This window comes from Chelmon rostratus, chromosome 18 (genome assembly GCF_017976325.1).
Source record: "Chelmon rostratus isolate fCheRos1 chromosome 18, fCheRos1.pri, whole genome shotgun sequence".
NCBI classification, from domain to species: domain Eukaryota; kingdom Metazoa; phylum Chordata; class Actinopteri; order Chaetodontiformes; family Chaetodontidae; genus Chelmon; species Chelmon rostratus.
This window is the reverse complement of record NC_055675.1, coordinates 21,568,944-21,586,963: the sequence shown is the minus strand read 5'-3', so window position 1 is coordinate 21,586,963 and position 18,020 is coordinate 21,568,944. Positions and strand designations below refer to the sequence as shown.

The 18,020-nt window shown below is 41.3% G+C and overlaps 2 protein-coding genes across 2 annotated transcripts in view; one reads left to right on the top strand and one right to left on the bottom strand.

The window, feature by feature from the left end:
- Window positions 1–1,679, bottom strand: part of cnksr3 (cnksr family member 3) — a 42,708-nt gene extending 41,029 nt beyond the window's left edge. Inside the window, exon 1 of the mRNA XM_041959405.1 lies at window positions 1,493–1,679. Coding sequence (XP_041815339.1) covers window positions 1,493–1,544 — 52 coding nt within the window. The 5' untranslated portion in view covers window positions 1,545–1,679. The remainder of the gene's footprint in view (window positions 1–1,492) is intronic.
- A 3,811-nt stretch (window positions 1,680–5,490) lies between these two features.
- LOC121622222 (serine/threonine-protein kinase D3-like) overlaps window positions 5,491–18,020 on the top strand; it is a 49,515-nt gene continuing 36,985 nt past the window's right edge. The window contains exons 1-2 of the mRNA XM_041959126.1: window positions 5,491–5,748; window positions 7,346–7,997. Of these exons, the coding sequence (XP_041815060.1) occupies window positions 7,701–7,997 (297 nt within the window). The 5' untranslated portion in view covers window positions 5,491–5,748; window positions 7,346–7,700. The remainder of the gene's footprint in view (window positions 5,749–7,345; window positions 7,998–18,020) is intronic.

The window sequence follows — 18,020 nt, the reverse complement described above, 5'->3', positions numbered from 1 at the left end:
CCCAAAATTTCCCAGCTAGGGATTAATGCAGTTTTGTCTTATCTTATCTTATCTTAGTGAGCTTAACTAAAACAAAACAGGAGGCATTCAAGAGCGTTCATCGTTCCAGGGTTTTCAAGATGTTATAAAAACTAGACTAATCCAATACATTTTCAATTTAACTTGTTCCTCAACACACAATAAATCATAGGGGGCTTGTTACACCTACGGCTATTTATACAGCTACATCATCTTAACTGTTAAAATTAAAGGGTTTCCAGGTCAATTTACTGTTTTCAGGACAATTTTGGTATTTTTTCAAGGTTTTCCAGTCCAGGATCAAGAGACTGTGCATGTCTTTTTAGAACTGCAGCAGTTTTATTAAAGGCGTTATTTTCAACCATCTCTGAGGAGGACAGACGCCTAATAAAGACTGCACAAATCTGGCATGTTAAAACATAAAAACGATCATCACATCAGAGACGCAAAGCGTGACTTCAAGCACTGCAGCACAAACGATTCTCCTGCAGCTGCTCGTCCAAACCTCCTGCTAATTAAAAACAGCTCCTTATCAAACCTGAATTATGGACCTGATTGTCGCTTTATGGCTGATCTGTTAACTGGTTGGGCCTGTTTATTGCTTAACGACACACTGCAAGGAATATGTGTGTGTGTGTGTGTGTGTGCGTGTAAATCCCATCCAGTTTCCACTCAACAAGTTTCTCATCCCCTGTGCAACTGAACCAAATATGACAGTCAGTAAAAAAGGTAAACAAGGTACCTGCAGCATGTTACTGAGCCAAAACACACACACACACACACACACACACACACACACACACACCATCATCATCATCATCATCATCACATACAGTAAAAAAGTGTCAGGAACCATAAACTGGCATTGAATGTCAGATTTGTAATCTCTTAGACTGTTCCTAACTTAAAGTAAAATTTTGCCAATTTTAGACCAATTTTATTTAAGCAAAGTTCTTGTGCAGCTGCTTGTGTTTAGACAACATTCAACATTTAATAAATTGGTTTCTTTTGTTGAATGTAAAAATGTTTTGAGGAGAAACATGTTTATATTTCTCAGAGTCCGGTATAGGAACCAAAACGCCATAGATCCTTCTCGGTGGTCTTTTCATAAAGGCACTGATGTTGGACAACAGGCCTGAACTGAAGGCTCCAAAGTCTGTATAACATCGTAATAAAGTAAAACCTCAAAGACTTCCCAAAGTGAACAGAAGAAGTGACCCCGGCTAAATGCTGGACCTTTACCTTCCACAACACTTTGACGTGACACAATAAAAACGTCGTGTACGTGCCTGTACTTTGAATTTCTGCGGTTAAAATGACTGATGAACGATGGGAACTTAAACCTCACAGCAGGCGGTGGACCTACTGAATTATTTCATCCAAAAGGCGACCAGCAGAAACACCGACCACGGGACCGTTAGCCTCCCGCTGCGACCCGCAACATAACGTTAGCCTCACTGTCTGGCAGCCTTACCTCTCATCCAGTCCGCCACTTGTTGCGGGGTCCACTTGCTCACAGCCTCCATTTGTACAATTAATTTAACTCTTGCTTCTCCAAACTACCGGATCAAACCGTTAATGAGACATGATTAACTCAAGCTGAAGCACGGAGGGGTTCCGTTACGGCGGCCGGAGAGAAGCGGAACAAACGGCGCGACGGACCGCCGCTCACTGGCTGTCAGAGCTCGTGCAGAAAGTTTACAGGCACAGCAGAACTCACGAGCCGAGGAGCGCGTGGGGTGGGTGTCACATTACCAGGTCTTAACCACGCCCCTCGCTCATTGTCTTCCAATGCGATAACAGTATGTTCATGCTGCCTTCCTGTACCGTGGGAACGACGGGACATTTGAACTTCGTGAAATTCAAAATCGTCGATCATGATCATGTGATCAAGACAGTAACTGCAGCTTTTGTCGTTTAACCAAGACTCTTTAAACTTGTTTTGTAGTTTCTCTCATGTACATTGGTCTGATATCAGTGCTCGTATAATTGACCGTATCCTGCCTGAATTTGTTCTAGTCTATGTTTTGATCATGTGTTTAATTACCATGTCTCTACCATAAATAAGTCTAAGAGCTGCTGTATTATTAACCTAATAATTATTTCAATTATACAATCGAAATTATCAGTTATGAATTCCACATTCATAAGAGAACATTTTAAAAAAATTATTAGGAGAGAATCTCTACAATGAATTTAAACAATTCTTACTTCAGACAGTCTGAAAGACACTAAACTTGCAAATGTATGTTGAACCTTCAACTTGTCTTTTATGTAATTTTTTTTATTGCACTAGAAAGAGAAATAAATGAGAAAACACCTCGTGAGCCAACTTTAAAGCTTCACAATAGTTCTTTAAGCTTTGACCCGAAATTCTAGTTAATACGAAGATTACACCATTTAATTTTATGAATATGAAATCGACATATTTAAAGAACACAAAAATAGACATTTATTATGATTTCTTATTCATTATTATTGTCTTCATATTGTAAATCATGTAATTCTATCAGGTTTTCCATTTCTGTCATCAGTCTAATAAATTATTTAACCTCATCATGTCAATTTTACAAATAAAGTATAATTGTTAAATATAACCCAATATCGCAAATCACTAATTTGTCTCCAACCTGCACAGCAAAGGGTACAACCCCTTTATCCTTATACACTCGTTTTAGCTAAGGGAGAATGCTTCCTAAAAAAAATCCCTTTAACTCAAGAAACACAATAGTCAGCATTCCCATTACATGAAATACAAGTGTCGCAAGATTAAATTGTAGCGTCATGCATCTCCGTGTTCACACTGGGCTTTTAAAAGATAGGAATATATCCGACAGTACTTGAACGCAGCATTATAAACGCTGATTTGAAAAATCTTAATTTTGTTGGGAACTGAAGATGGAAGGTAAGTATATATGATTAAAAAAAGAGGCAATTCAGAGGTAAGCCGTGTAAAATCAACAGCATTTTGTAGGCTCTCAGTCACATCCTTCCAGCTAACAACAAAAGCATTTATTAAAAGTGTTTGTTCTGTTAACTCTTGTTAACTTTGTTTTCACCAAAAAAAACTAAAACCTCTGTGGGAAATTGATCCTCAGGTGTTCCCCCTGCGCCTGCTGGCTCTAACATGCCAACCTGAAGCTCTTTATCCAGCTACAAACGTTCCCATCATCCTCATTATTTAACGCTTCCAGGCTCAGTCCACTGGGACTTTGGTTTTATGTTTGTGGAGAAACACTGCCCTCCTTTGACACAGATTAAAGAAATAAATTAATACATAAATGTTTTGCTCCTTTCTTTCTAATTACATAATAAAAATGTTAAGGAACTAGGAACTAATATAATATAATATAATATAATATAATATAGGTATGGATGTACTGAATGGGTCTTTTCAAAAATAGGAGCCATGTAAACCATGCACCAGGGGAATAAAAATCCCTTAATTATTAGAGCCTCCATGAATAAAAACTCATGAAAGATTATGATTAATGCTCTTGATTTAAGGAGAGTTTCTGGTGTCTCTGGTTGTTCTTGCATTTATCACTTTACGAGTTTAACCACTATCACATTCTCCTTCCCTCATGTGACCTTTGACCCTCAGCCTTCATTGCGCTCCTGTATGTGAGATATTTTCTTCTCATCGCCGCTCTGAAAACATTAGCAGCCAATCTCTTCCTGTCAGAGGAGGGTTGAACCGTGGTAACCCACCTCCATTATTTACCCTGAGCTGGCTGCAGCGCTGCTCTGGACAATAGATGCAGATAAAGGTGCCTGAGACTGGCACAATATATATATATAATTATTATTATTATTATTATTATACACACAGCGGTTTAGGAAAAGGCCTGGTGTTGTGACTGTGGCGTTAGGGAGAGCCTGAAAGCAGTCTGAAAATAAAAACTCTACTTTTTACTGAAGAAAACAGACCTTAAAATGGTTTTATATAACATAGTTTTCTATGTTTTTCCTTCTGTTTTTTTTTTGTGTTTTTTTTTTACAGTTATACAATAGCACAATTAAATGATTAGATGTTTATATTGCTTATAGTACAATACGGCACTATAGATAAACATATTTAAGTGATTTAAATAACATAATTAAGTCAGTATATACTGTACTGTAGTTAAATTATATTTCTCCATAGCTTCAGTTATTTTTCAGAAGAGGTCACCTGAATTGCACTTTGGGTAATGAAGTATTTCCGTCAGAAGATGGCGCCACAGATTTATCTGATGAAATTCAGCTTCCATGCCCATGCAGTGATTGTCTATGGGTGGAAAGATGGATCACTGTGAGGCTTAAAACCACAACGATTTAACAGAAAGGTTCCCTTAGTATGTCGCTAATTAATGTCAGTTTGAGTTAGTTTTTGCACTTAGTCTGTAGAGGTATCACGTGAATGTCCCACGCTCTTTAATAGCATGTTTCACACTTTACTTCCTAAATGTATTTATTTCAGTGTTGGCTAGCTAGCTAGTGTTAGGCTCGCCCCTGATAGTGCCTCATGTTCCTTCATTAGCCTGTATTGGAATCACAAAGCTCTGTGTTTGTTACCTTACCCTAGATCTGTGCTAGCTAACGTTCAGCTAACACTAACACAGTGGTGGAAGGTAACTGATTACATTCACTCAAGTAGTTGTACAGTATTTGAGTATTTTAATTTTCTTCTAGATTATTACTGCTCCACTACATTTCAGAAGCAAATACTGTAGCTTGATTTTTATACCTGTTTTAGCTTTCTGTAGAGGTCAATCAACGTTTTACCTGTTTGTAAATTCTGAAAATGTTTGTAAATTGTGTTTTCCCATAATTGTAGCTGGGTTTTTTTTAAAAAAGGAAACTATTAAGATTTTACTGTGTATAAAATTATTATAAAATATAACATATTTTAAAGTAACATAAAAAAGATACAAATAACTGATAAAACTTGTTGATTTTGGTTGGTCAAACATATTGAGCAAAGCGAGAGATGCTTCATTTATGGCTGATTATAAGCATCACTGTCGATGGATAACTTTGAGGGCTTTTCAAAGATGATATCAGTCTTTCAAGAAAACAGATGGTAGATCTGTGACTCTGGACTAGTGTTAGCTGAGTGTTAGTTCATGTTAGCTGAGCGTTTGCTAGCGTTAGCTGCGCATTGGCTGCGGCTTGAACATAAACTACTGATAGCTAACTAAAAGCAACGTTTTAATGTAAGATTTCTTTTAAAAACATTTTTTTTCTTTTTTGACAGTAGCCAGAAATAATGTATGGTCAGGTCAATGTTATAGACATATTTTCACAATTTAACAGGGGTGGCATTTTGCTGTCTAGCTAGCGTTAGCTTGTTCGATGTGGTTGCACAGATTCCAGTTGTCCGGTCGTTGGAAATGCCGTCAGAGTGAGACGTCACCCGTCGCTCCTCCTCCCCGGTGTTGAGCGGCACTTTGTTTCTGTGTGTTAGTCGCTTTGATAATCAGATCCGCATGAAGCTCGAGCTGCACGGCCGAACCGCAGCTCGTCTGGGAAGTTTGAACAGGAAAGAGACAAGAAAAGCGGGTATATCTGCCGTCCTCACCTCTCCTTCCAGGTTCGGGGGACCGAGTACAGCGGACCACCGGGGACTGTGCTCGTTCCAGTCAGCCGTTGAGCAGTCCGAGCGGCCGCTGGATGGGACTTTAACGCACACTTTTCTTCTCGTTTTTCTCCGCCGATGGAAGCGGAAAAGCCGCCCTGCTCTCAGAGGTAATGATGGCTTTAAAGTTGTCTCTTCAGCTGAATGAATGGCAGCCTGTTGCTTTATGTACAAACTTCAAGTAGTCAGGTATTTTACCATCGATATCACGAGCGAGAATCCAGATGTGAGATAAGATACAGAGGCAAACTCAGGTGAGCAAAATGGAGAAACGTGACCATAGCAATAGAAAGTTTACAGTAGTATTCAAGGTAACCGGGTAAAAAGTCCCATTGATTGTCATTATAATGATTTTTATGTGTGTTATTGAACTAAAATCTACATTTACCATGATATGACGAGCTGCTGGCAGGTCCAGGTACCATCAGACTTGCTGTAATCTGTTTAATGCATAATGTAACATGGCAGTCCTCCCAGTCTGTATAGGCCTAAAGGGTCCTTTCACCCAAATTAGCCTAAGAAATATGAGACACCATTCTTCTGTTGTTTGGTAGTTTAATTTACTTTTAATCTGTTGTCAGCAGTAACCATCATGTTCTTGCAGAGGTGTAGTTTCCTCAGCAGATGTGTAAACTGCTCTCCAGCACTGTTTGAGATGATAATACGGTTTTTATGGTAATGTAAAAGCGATGGCCTGTAGGGATTATAAGACTTTTTGTTTGTGTGTTTTTTGTTTTCTGTGGTGATGGTATTCTGTCACAGTATTACAAGAATTAAACTGTAAGACAACATATCTCAAGAAAGAAAAACTGATTAAAAACATGAGTTTATTGGCTCCAAATAGGAATGAAAATGAGCAATAGGCCTGCATGTGTTTTGAAGGGAGTTACTGTCCCGTAATGCAGGTTAATTAGCAAATACAGCGTGATTCATTCTCAGACTCGGGGGTAGGATTCAGCGTCTCAGCAGCATTTATTTGAGAAAACAGAAAGTATGTTATATATAAGTGCAGTTGCAGCCTGCAACAGGGAAACTGGCGTACGTTAACGGTAACGCTACCTTCCACATCTTTATGTTAATGGAGTCAGAGTTATAGTGAGGAAACTAGCAGTTGCTGGATGTAACTCTACACACATTATTTGTTATATATTAAAAAATGTATCACGTGTCGTGGCAGAACGTGACAGCGGCGATTTGACCGATGTACCGCCCACCCCAATCGCCTCTGTTGAATCTATCCAGAAGCCTCAGCAGAGCACAGATGATGCTGGATTGGACAGTCATGTTAGTCTGGTGTGAGCTGAGCCTGAAAGAAGGTGGCCACAAGTTTTCATTTAGTTTGACTGATCCAAAGGTGAAGGCCTACAGACTGCGAAAGGTTGTAGTTCAGATTTCTAGAAATGAGCATTTTTGAATCCCAGTTTCCTTCACCACTCAACACAAATGTGTTTTGAGTAGAAGCAGGACTTTATATTTTGATATTAATCAGTAGAATATTCCCACAGGGGTGTTTGATGACCTTACTGCTCTTCATTACTTCTCCTTTAACCCTTCACAACATGTCACAGTGACCTTTTGTGAAGGTGAATTTGTGTGATAGTATTTTAATCTTCTAATGATTTTTAAAAGTTATCACATGGATAAAACTGAACATATGTTCTGGATATGGAGAGAAAAACTTAATGTGTTGTCTTTGATTGTCAACAGATGGTGAAAACAGCGGAGAGAAACCACAGATCAGCTTCTTGGTAGTTTTTCTGCTCACAACACAATCCCCAGCGTCACCCAGCAGGAGGCCTGAGGACTGAACTGTGGTCTAAGATCCAGGATCCTGAGCTTCTGCTTCATAGATTCTTTTGGGTTGTCTCTGCCTCAGAGATGCCCGGCAGTGAGAGGAAACCTTTCCGGCAGGATTTCAGTGGTGAGAAATGTGAATCGAGTCAGGCGAGGGCACAGAAAACGCTCGGCTGACGAACAAACCTGAGCAGTCGGACACATTTTTTGGATGTCGTTCACCTGCGACGCCTTTATCCCGCCTGGACGACATCACAGATAGCAGCCAATGTCGGCCGACAACAGCCTGCCGCCGCCGCCGGCCTCCCCGCGGTCTTTTTCCGCCCTCCCTCACCATGCCGCCCCACCCACCCCGTCGCCGTCCCCCAGCCCGCCTGCCACGCTCTGCAGCCGGCTGTCTAACGGCAGCCAGACGGCCCCCAGCCGCACAAGCTCACGGGGCTCCATCCATGGCGTCTCCTTCCTGCTTCAGATCGGACTCACCAGGGAGACGGTCACCCTCGACCACGGAGACCACTCGCTGTCTGCTGTCAGGGAGCTCGTCTGCTCCATCGTGGACCAGAAGGTACGTTTTGCAGACTTTGTTCAGGTGTCTGATCGCAGGAGGTAGCTGCTTATGTGAGCTATGAATTTTTCATTTTCAGGCCACAAAAATGCCCCCAAATTCCAAGTTCTCGATTTTTTGCCTGAAATGTGAAAAAAGAGACATTTTCTTGTAATTATGAAAAAAAAAATCAAAATTCAGAGATCCTCATCTCGTAATTCTCAGATAATGGTCCCACATTTGTGATATACAGCAGTTCTCTTGTAGCCATGAGATCTTCTTCAGCTCCAGGCCCGGACGCTGGTGATGCGCTGATCGCAGTTTTATCCATGTGAAGATGCACTTAGTGATTAATAGCAGACGGGTTGTGTGTGGGCGCACAGCAGCGTAACTTGATTGGAATTTGGAGTAAAGCAGCCGTCCTGAGAAATCCTGAGCTTTATCAGAGCTGTCTAAAAAAATTAATTTCAGAAGATGAAAGTTGAATTCTGTTTCCTTTGTCCTGTGAAGCTTAAACGACGGTCTTTAGTTTTTGCTGCTGAAATGTCCCACGACATTTGCTGCAGTGACAATACTGCACGCATGGAGCAGAGCAGCATCTCTAATCATTAAAGTAAAGCGTTAAAGAAAACACTCACATACATCAAAGCAACACTAATTCATAAGAAATGGAAATAAGAATAAAGAAATCACTGGAAAAAGTTGCGCTGCTAAAAGGCGGGTCTGTAAGTCAGTCTGGATGACTTCAGAGCTGATCTGTGCATCACTACCACACACACCAGATAGTGGCTCAGTGAAATTCATGCATGTATCTTCCCAAAGTTTTTGGTTCTAGCGGCCTGGTGACATAGTGACCGCTCGCAGGGATTGTTGGTGACCTACAGCAGCTGGTGAGCTAATTGCTAACACACCAGCCGGCCAGAGACGTACCACTGCTCGTCAGCCACGGAGCATCTTTCAGCTCTCTCTGTACTCAGCTGTTCAGGATTGTACATCATTTGATTTAGCGTAGTCTTTGCTAATGAGACAGTACGTTCGCTCAGTTTCCTGAAGAGATCTGTTCATCCTGTTGACTCTCGTCTGTCTACAAACCGTGTTTATTTTTCTGGAACATTACTCCAGCTACGGAGGTTAACTAGAAGCCGATGGTGCGACAACGCTCGAGCTGGAATAACTTCCTCCATCTTGTGCAGTTTCCTCTAAGATCAGCACTGACGGCGTGCTGCTGGTGAACGGCGCGGATGTCTTTGTCAAAGCTCACCAAAGGAGGTTTACTTTGCTTCTTTGAGTGAATGCGAATTTGCAAGCCGCTTAAAATGCTAATCTGACAGCTAGCTTCAACTATGAAAAAAAGTCGCAAATTTTTTTCCTGCTTTTTTTATTTGTGAAAGAAATATGCTGCCAGATTGCAGTTGTGGCCACTTATTGCAAAGCCAGTATGACTTAGTGACCGATTGTGACAGTTCTGTTGATTTTCTATTGGACGCAGCGTTTTGGTAAACCAGCTGATTCTCATGCTTCACATCAAGGATGTCAAATGTAGAAATACATCAATACTTCTTTGATACCACGTGTTTAAAACCATGTGATCTCTGTTCATTACACATTCGATAGTATTGAAAGTACCAAAGCTGCATTCAGATTTTCAGATGAAGGCTGCACAGATAAAACTACCAGGAAGAAAATAAACCATCACCGCTAACCCTAAGACAGATGTGTTGGTATGAGTTTTTCTGCACCGGCTCTGTGTGCAGTGCTGGATTTTTATTTTATCCATGGTACCAAAAGAGGTATCGAGTGTTGTTTTTTTTATTCTAGTTTTCTATTAAAGTTTAAAATTCTGGTTTTGTGACAGCATTACTTCACATGTAGCTCAGGCATCTGTTCTCAGCTCGACTTTATCTCTCACAATCTACTGGTTTTACCGCTCGCACTGAGTGCACCACCTGCCTTTACTGCACTACGTGCATTTCTCAGCCCTCCACCAACACACACACACACACACACATACACAAACACACACACTTTGCAGCAAACCACATAGATTCACCTGTCTTGCAGTGCATGATGACGGAGAGAGGAAACCCCAATGATGCTCTCATTTGAACTTCTTCCAGTAACTCCCACTGTTGTTACTTTTCCCACCTTTCGGTAATTGATCCATTGGCGAGCTGATCGATAGATCGCTCTGGACCGACATGTTGGACAGACTGACAGACTGACCGACCTCAGTATCTGCATACTTTCACTTGTTGTCTCTTGTCACTGGCTGAGGAAAAGTCTGTTCACAGGGAATGTCACTTCCTGGTTGGCGTTGCTGTGTCAGCGCTCCTCACTTCCTGTTTCACAGCTTTGTGTTGTGTTGGAGGAGCAGCAGGGTGGTCAGTTCGCTTCTCGGTGCTGCTGACTGATCTCGCTGTGTGTGATGAAGGTGTCTGGCAGGCTGAGGTGAGCCTGCGCAGAGACACCGATCAGTCACTACAAATATGTCTCCAAATGCAGTAAATGTATTCAAATGAAGACGTTAAAGTTCTCCACCGGTCAGAAATGTGTTTTTCTTCCTGTTCCTACAGGTGAATGTTTGAGCCACACTCTGCAGAGTCGTACATGTGCAGAGTTTAAAGGCTGTTTCTCCGTGAATTTAACTGAAAATCTGAATTTAAGAGAGCATTACTTGTGACATCACAAATAGTTGGAAAGCCAGTCTCGGTCCAACACTCAGCATATACAAGCCTGATGTGGAAACTCGGGATGGGTCATGATTTTTGATTTTCATCACATTACAAAAAAATGAATACTTTTTGCGAACATCGTCCTGTCTTCAAAAATACGTATTTTTCCTAGTTTTTAAGTTGTTTGGATGTTGTAGGAAGTAGAGCTTTCTCATGTGTGAAGAGTGCCTGCATGTTCTCACAGCCACTGTGTGTGTGTATATATATATATATATATATAATTATATATTTATATTTATATATATATATATATATATATATATATATATATATATACACACACACACACACGGTGGCTAAAACCACGTGGTGGAAGTGATGTCATGTCAGCAGGTTTGACATCAACGCCATACTATAAAAACATCGTGGAGTAGAAGTTTAAAATGTCAGAACATAGAAACACTCAAGTAAAGTACAAGTACTACAAACTTACACTAGCATCACTGCTGTTTTGTGCAGAGACAGATGATGTTAGGACACAGTGTCTCATATCTCCCCTCCAGTCCTTGTGTCTCGTTAGCTTAGCTGATGAGCTAAGCCCCTGGCGCAAGCTCTGAATGTTTGGTGGTAATTGTCACTGAAGCTTTGAAGACCCAGAAATGTTAGCCCCGATGTTTGGACATGGAGAAGTTATGCAGAATAGGTAAACATCACGGTTACATGCTAGTTTTGTGAACTGCCCACCAGGAACCTTCAGTGGGACGACATGGTGGAATGAGATTCCTACCAACTGACATCATCACGAGAACTTTTTTTCCTGCTTTTGTGTCCACATCACGGAGCTGCGAGCCGTGGGTGGATGCAAGCTTCAGGTCTGATTTACTGCTGCTGCGTTGCCTTTCCACACACACACACACACACACACACACACACACACAGTTAATCGAGTGTGTGTGCGGAGAGGCAGGGAGGAGGGGATGGGGTCAGAGGGGGTGCAGTGAGGAAGTAGGGAAGTTCCCCTCCCCTGTAGGTCGCCACACTCAGTACCCCCGCTGTACATACACACAAACACACACAGTCTCCATCCTGGATTGTGTAATGAAACTCTTTGCTTAATGTTTTCTATCAGTCTCGCCGCAGATGTGTCGTGTGAAAGTGGAGCTGATGAAGCTGCAGGTGATTCTCATCAGCTCTGCACGGGGCTGTACCGAGTGCCAGTTTTTGTTTCAGTCAAAGCTTCATTCGAAAACCTCAATAGAAACTTAGATTAGATCTCACAGTGGAGAAATTCACTCTTACAGAAGCTCTTCAGAACACACTTCATATATATGATGACATCTCGATGGAGCGCCAAGCGAATGCAGATACATAATATGATCTTTTTTTTTGTTTTTCTAATGACTTTATTATAATAGTGTTAGAGCCAAGGAGATTTTTTGTTTTTGTGGTGTGATATAGTTTAAGGTGCTGTTGAATTACTACCAGACTGTCCCCTTAATACAGGTGTGTACATTCCTATGTATGAGGCCAGAGGGAAGGCAAACAGTTCTTTGAGTGCAGTGAAAATGTTGTTTTTAAAGGCTAAAGGCCAACAGATATGGACTGAATATTTTGTTCCACAAATAGTGTAATATTAATAATACTAGTGCAGCCTAATCTGTGCAGAAATACAGGTTTAAACAGAATGAACATACATGCAGAAAAAAAGCATTGCATTCAAATGTGTTTAAGAATTCTGATGTCAACTTTGTGTCTGACTGTTGACTCGAGTGGCCAGAAATCAATGGACGCAGCTTTGATATAGACCATCAAATTTTATCATGCCTTGATACAAATGAAAATCTCACAGCACAGCATGATGCCTTTTCAGTGAGTTTTTCCTGTTTATTTTAAAGAGCTTTATGAGCTGAAGGACCTTTTAGCTTTGCCGACGACAAGTAAAGCATCTCACAGCAGGCAGAGTATATTAAAAGTGTGGGGTATGAATCAGTGAAGAAGAGGAGGCAGGTGTCCTGATTGGATGTCATGAACCTGGGGTCTGTTTTTCTGTTAAAATAACGTGACCATGAATGTACTGAAAGTAAAAGTGGAACACTGTATAAAATGAGGAGCAAGTTCTTGCCAACGTTCCAGAGGTGACCTTCTGCTACAAAAAAAAAACTAACTGGTGACATTTGCAACTGTTTCCTGTGTCAGGAATAAGAACAGTAGCACACTCCTGAAATAACAGATTATCGAATCATTAATGACTTTTAGCTAAAAAATGAATATGTAAATAAAAGCCATTACATTGGCCCCTGAACCATCATTTCAACCATAAAAAGCAGCATCTCTCTCTGGTGTCCCCGGTGATGAGCCCTCCACTCTGTTGGTTTCCATGGTTACCAAGGCCAGGTAGTGGTTCAGGTGCAGAATTGAAATGTTGGTGGCAGAGATAGAGAGGGAGAGAGAGAGAGATGCTAGTGTTGATGTTTGGAGGCTCGACCCGCCTACAGAACTTTTAAATGCTCCGCTAATGTTTTATGGAAAACTAGCAACTCCAGATTTAATGATAAGTATGTTTTTAATGTCAAAAACTGAAGAATTTTGCACTTAATACGTGTATTTCCACTTTGATGTTGGTGTTTAGTTTAGTCATGGCTGAGATGAAAGTAAACACATGTACAGTATAAAGTGGAAAAAGTTAAGACCACATTATTCAGACTAGACTTGGGTTATTTCCTCTGCATCTGAATTTTGTAGAGATTTGAGGTTTTCCACTGAAAGCAGCCGTTATCATGCACCTGACATCCTGCTGGATGTACAAGGACACACAGTGAATGAGTTTCTATAGTTCTCTCTTCCACCGCCATCCTCTTTCTGCTCGATTAACTGAATGACTGTCAGTATGGAGTTAGTATGTTTTAAACCTTGTGTGGGACGTGAGGAGCTTTGTATAAAGAAGTCCAGCCGTGATTCTTCAGTGCATTGACTGCCTGGTGATGGTTGTGTGGGACTACAACCGTGTTGACCCAAAGTGGTCTCACTCAATTGCTGAATCAGCCAATAGCAGGCCTCAAAAGGTGGCATGTCATGGCAGCATCACATCCATAGGCACATCTAGGCACAGTGGTGCTTTGAGCTAAATGCTAATGTCAGCATGCTAAAATGCTCACAGTGACAGTGACTCATGTTCTTTGCAGCAACAGAGAAAAACTTGAAGATGGTGATAAAACTCACTTTAACCAAAGTTGTGACCATTGAGAGCGGATAAAACTGGATTATATTAATGACAACAATGACAAAAATATGAATATAGGAAAATTATTCCTGTTAAACTTACCTACCATGAACAAAAGTGCATGCAGATGGTGTTGGATTGGTCTTATTTAATGTGGGCTTTTATTTGTGATTAAACGTTAAGTGAGGAGGTTTTAATCCAGTCTTTTATTTTCTTTTATCTAAAATGTTGAATTAACAACCATTAACAGCGTCTGTCTGACTCTCATTTTCTCTCGTTTAAAAAATCCCAGCTTAACTTTTCAACCTCCATTTGTCGTCTCATTAGACAAAAAAAGCACCAAGTTTCCAGTCGCTTTCTAAAACCTGGACGTTTATTACGTGAGCACGGGGGGGGGCATAAAAGTCGCTGAATGTTTTTCGCAGTGCAGACGTGACATTTAAAATACATCCAACCGAGTAGCTGACATTCATCGCCTGAATGTCCCAATTTAAATGACCTCCAGCCCCCTTCTTCACCTGTTTCGACTGTACCTGTTGTTCTGATAAGAACCAGGAAGTGGGTTAGTCTCACTGATGCCATCTGCTCAGAAACAGGAAATAAGTCCAGGTTTCATATTTACTTTGCTCCATGTAACGGGTCAAATCTAACCAGGATATCTAGAACATTAGATTTGCATCCAAATTGGCAGATGGGGTGACGTCATGTAAACAGGTCACCGCTTCTGTCTGCTGTGGGACTTTAAAACAACGTTGCGTGTGTGTGTCAGGACCGTTGGGTCAGGCGACTATCTTCTTGGGGCTGACCATGTGACCTCTGAGGTCATAAACACTTCAGTCTACCCTTACAGGGTTCGCACTGAGTTAGCTTCAGTCAGGCAACAATTCATCACTTTACTTTGACATTTTATTTTTACTATTATAATTTTTATTTAAATAAATCGAGATTCTTTCATCAAAACTTTTTATGAGAAGCTCGACAATTGAGAAAAGCTTTAATTTCTAATTTTTCTATCACTTTTTAATTAGTTTTCCTCTAAAGTTCAAAATCACCGGCCATTAACTTAAACAACAATGAAGGTTTCTTTAATATAAAATCTAAAAAAATACAAATAGAAATCTTTGATTGCTCTTGCGGTTTTTTGCATTTAAGAAAAAATTGACTTTGAAACTGAATTGAAATGTGACTCAGTTTTGAATGCCTGACATTTAGACTTAGTTCCCGGTGAGTCTCCCCTGGTGTATTTTCTGTGATTTCACTGTCTCAGCCACAGATGGAGGCCTTTTCACGATGAATCAGTTACTAGATCAAGATGAGTCAAAGACTAAAACGTAGAAATTAAAGGTACCCTGTGGCATTTATGACCACTTTATCACTACGGTTGTTGGCAAAGGAGAGAAGAAGAAGACTGCGAGCTAGCAAACGTGGATTTGTGAACAATGCACAATTAAAACATGAGTTCATGAGGAAGGCGGTGTATTAAACAATATGTTAGACCTCAAAGATAGATGTGACATTAATGTGAACATAACTTAATTCACAAGATAACCCCTCATTGCACCTTTAAGCTTTTTTCTATTCCAAAGAGATAGAAACATTATTATGTGATCATAAAATCCATGTATTGCTGGTGTTTGACTAGTAACTACAGTAGTATGGTAATGAAATATAATAGCAGAATTCTGAAGTGAGGTTTGGTTGGACGTTATTTTATTTTTTCCTGAGTTAGTGTCACACCTGCTACCGGAGCAGAGGTGTAGCCAAACAGGGTGGATGTGTCTGTCCTTCAGATGGAGCCTGCAGAGTCGTTTGTGTGGTTTCATGCAGCGGATTTGTTTTCAGTTTTAGTTCCCCGTTTTGCCCTCTGTTGTTCTGGTTCAACTGACAGTTACAATGCTTGGTTAGAGTAGAGATCTTAAAAGATTACCTTGAGAGGCAGCTGAGTTCGCAAGATCACGTGATCTCACGATGTCACACAAGATCGAGCGAGCCGAGAAACCATCTTGCCGGGCTTGAAGCTGCGCACTTGTGGCCGAACCGCCGTCGTTTCGGACGAATCAGCGTCCTGTGAGGGACTGCTGGCAGATACGGGCGTGGTTTACGTGTGACGACAGTGAGAGAAGTGACTGTTCATTCAAAAACAACAATGGCGGCTCCCGATGAGGTTAGCATGGAGAGAACCGGAGAATATTTCTGTATTGAAAGAACGACACTGAAGGCTGTTGTTGGTTGATCTGATTGGTTTAAGTTTTTTTTTTTTTTTTTTGAAAGTGCCTGAACTTTTCCAAACAGCCCAAGGACGACTTCCCATTTGCTCCTGTGCAACAAAGCATCCGCTTCTACCAGTGAGGTTCAGTGGCATTGAGATGATTTTCTCTGTGTGGTCGTGTTGCTGCTGAGTGAATCCAGAGGAAACACTGAGGTCACTTTAACACACACACACACACACACACACACACACTGAGGTATCTGAGGAGGAAGTACTGTACGTCGTTGTGGTAACAGTGACAGATGTAGAACATAAAGCAGTGTGTGTGTGTGTGTGTGTGTGTGTGTGTGTGTGTGCGTGTGTGTGTGTGTGTGTGTGTCAGGTGGGGCGGGCAGTGATTTATTCAGTGTGTATCATCCTGAGAGTGATGCTGTAACACTGATGCTGTAAACTCTTATCTCCTCCCTCTAGAGGTCAGCAGGTGGAGACACAGTTTGTGCTTCTTCCCTCTGTGTTTTGATTTTAAAGGTATTTTGGTCATTTCACACATTCATGTTCCCATCAGGACAACTTTCAATGACTTGTGATCCTCTGACTTTTCTTCTAGCGCCATCATCTTCATCCATTACTTTGATTTATGCCTGCAAACTAACGACCCTCCCGTCAGCCTCAGCTGTGCTTCATGTTTAGCGCCGATTAAAAAACCTCACACGTTGAGAGGTTGGTGTGGTTTTTCATTTGTTGCATTCAGCAGTGATTTCAGCCTTTTACAAGTGGATGAATGAAACTCCCACACACTCACACACTGACAACCTTGACCCACTCAGCGCCGCTTCCTGTTGTTTCCTCGGCGAGGTGACAGAGCAAGCAGATGCTGGGAAAACAGGGGCACCGCTGTTTACCTTCATATTTCCCATCAGTCCCTTTTAGCGCCGTCCCTCCAGGCTAATTGCACGCGTACGGCAAAATAGTTGAAGAGTTTTATTGGAGCTGAAAGGCTCTTAGCTTTCTGCAGCGGAAGGGAACGGCTTGTTTAATCTGGTGTTGCTCTTATGATCGCTGTCGGTTCAAGTGTTTTTATAAAATGCTGTGTGAGAAAAAAATGAAATGATAAGCTGCTGTTTGTTTCTACATTAAAACAAATGAGTGACTGTTTTACTAGCATGACTGACTCTTTTCGTATCACCCTGATCTTTCTCTCCTTTACATTATATCACATAGTAGAGTTTGTAAGCTATTCAAGAAACTGGCACATAAAGTATGACGTATAAATCATGTTTTAACATAAACTCCTGGATGCAGTTGTGTTTTTGTGTATGTGTTTGTGGACTGGATGTTGAGGATGCTGTCCTCGCTTTTAGAACCAGGATTATTGGGCTCCATGAACACTTAGTCTCTCTGATAATGGCATGAGTGCTGCACAGATTAAAAGGTGATGGATATCCCACTGACTCTGTAAAAACATGGCCTAAGACCCCCCCCGTGCCAGCTCCTGCATCAGGATCAAAGGTCATGACAGGGCCTGGAGGTTTCGGCCTCTGTGACCCCGTTGACCAAAACAAGACTGCGGAGACGTCAGGGATGTGCTGCAGTTTGGTGAGGGAATCAGAGACGAGTTAGAGAATGTGAAAGGGATTGTGTGTGTTGGTGTGTGGAGGTTAAGCCTGATTAATGGAGGATTAACCATAAAGAGGGGATCAGTGTGTATTAAACACACACTCTTGTCCATTAACAGAACTCTTAGTGTGTTTCTCTGCTCACCTCAGAGAATGCAGCAGCTGACGACTGGCTCTAACGTGGCCGGACGGAGGCCAAATGCGTCGTCATGGCAGCTGAACAGAAGTGTTTTCACTTCTGGTTCAGACCTCACCCAGTCCTCATGCTGGATTTTTTTTTTCAGCTTCCTGCTTTGTCATGGTTTCATAGCTGCTGTAGAATGAGAG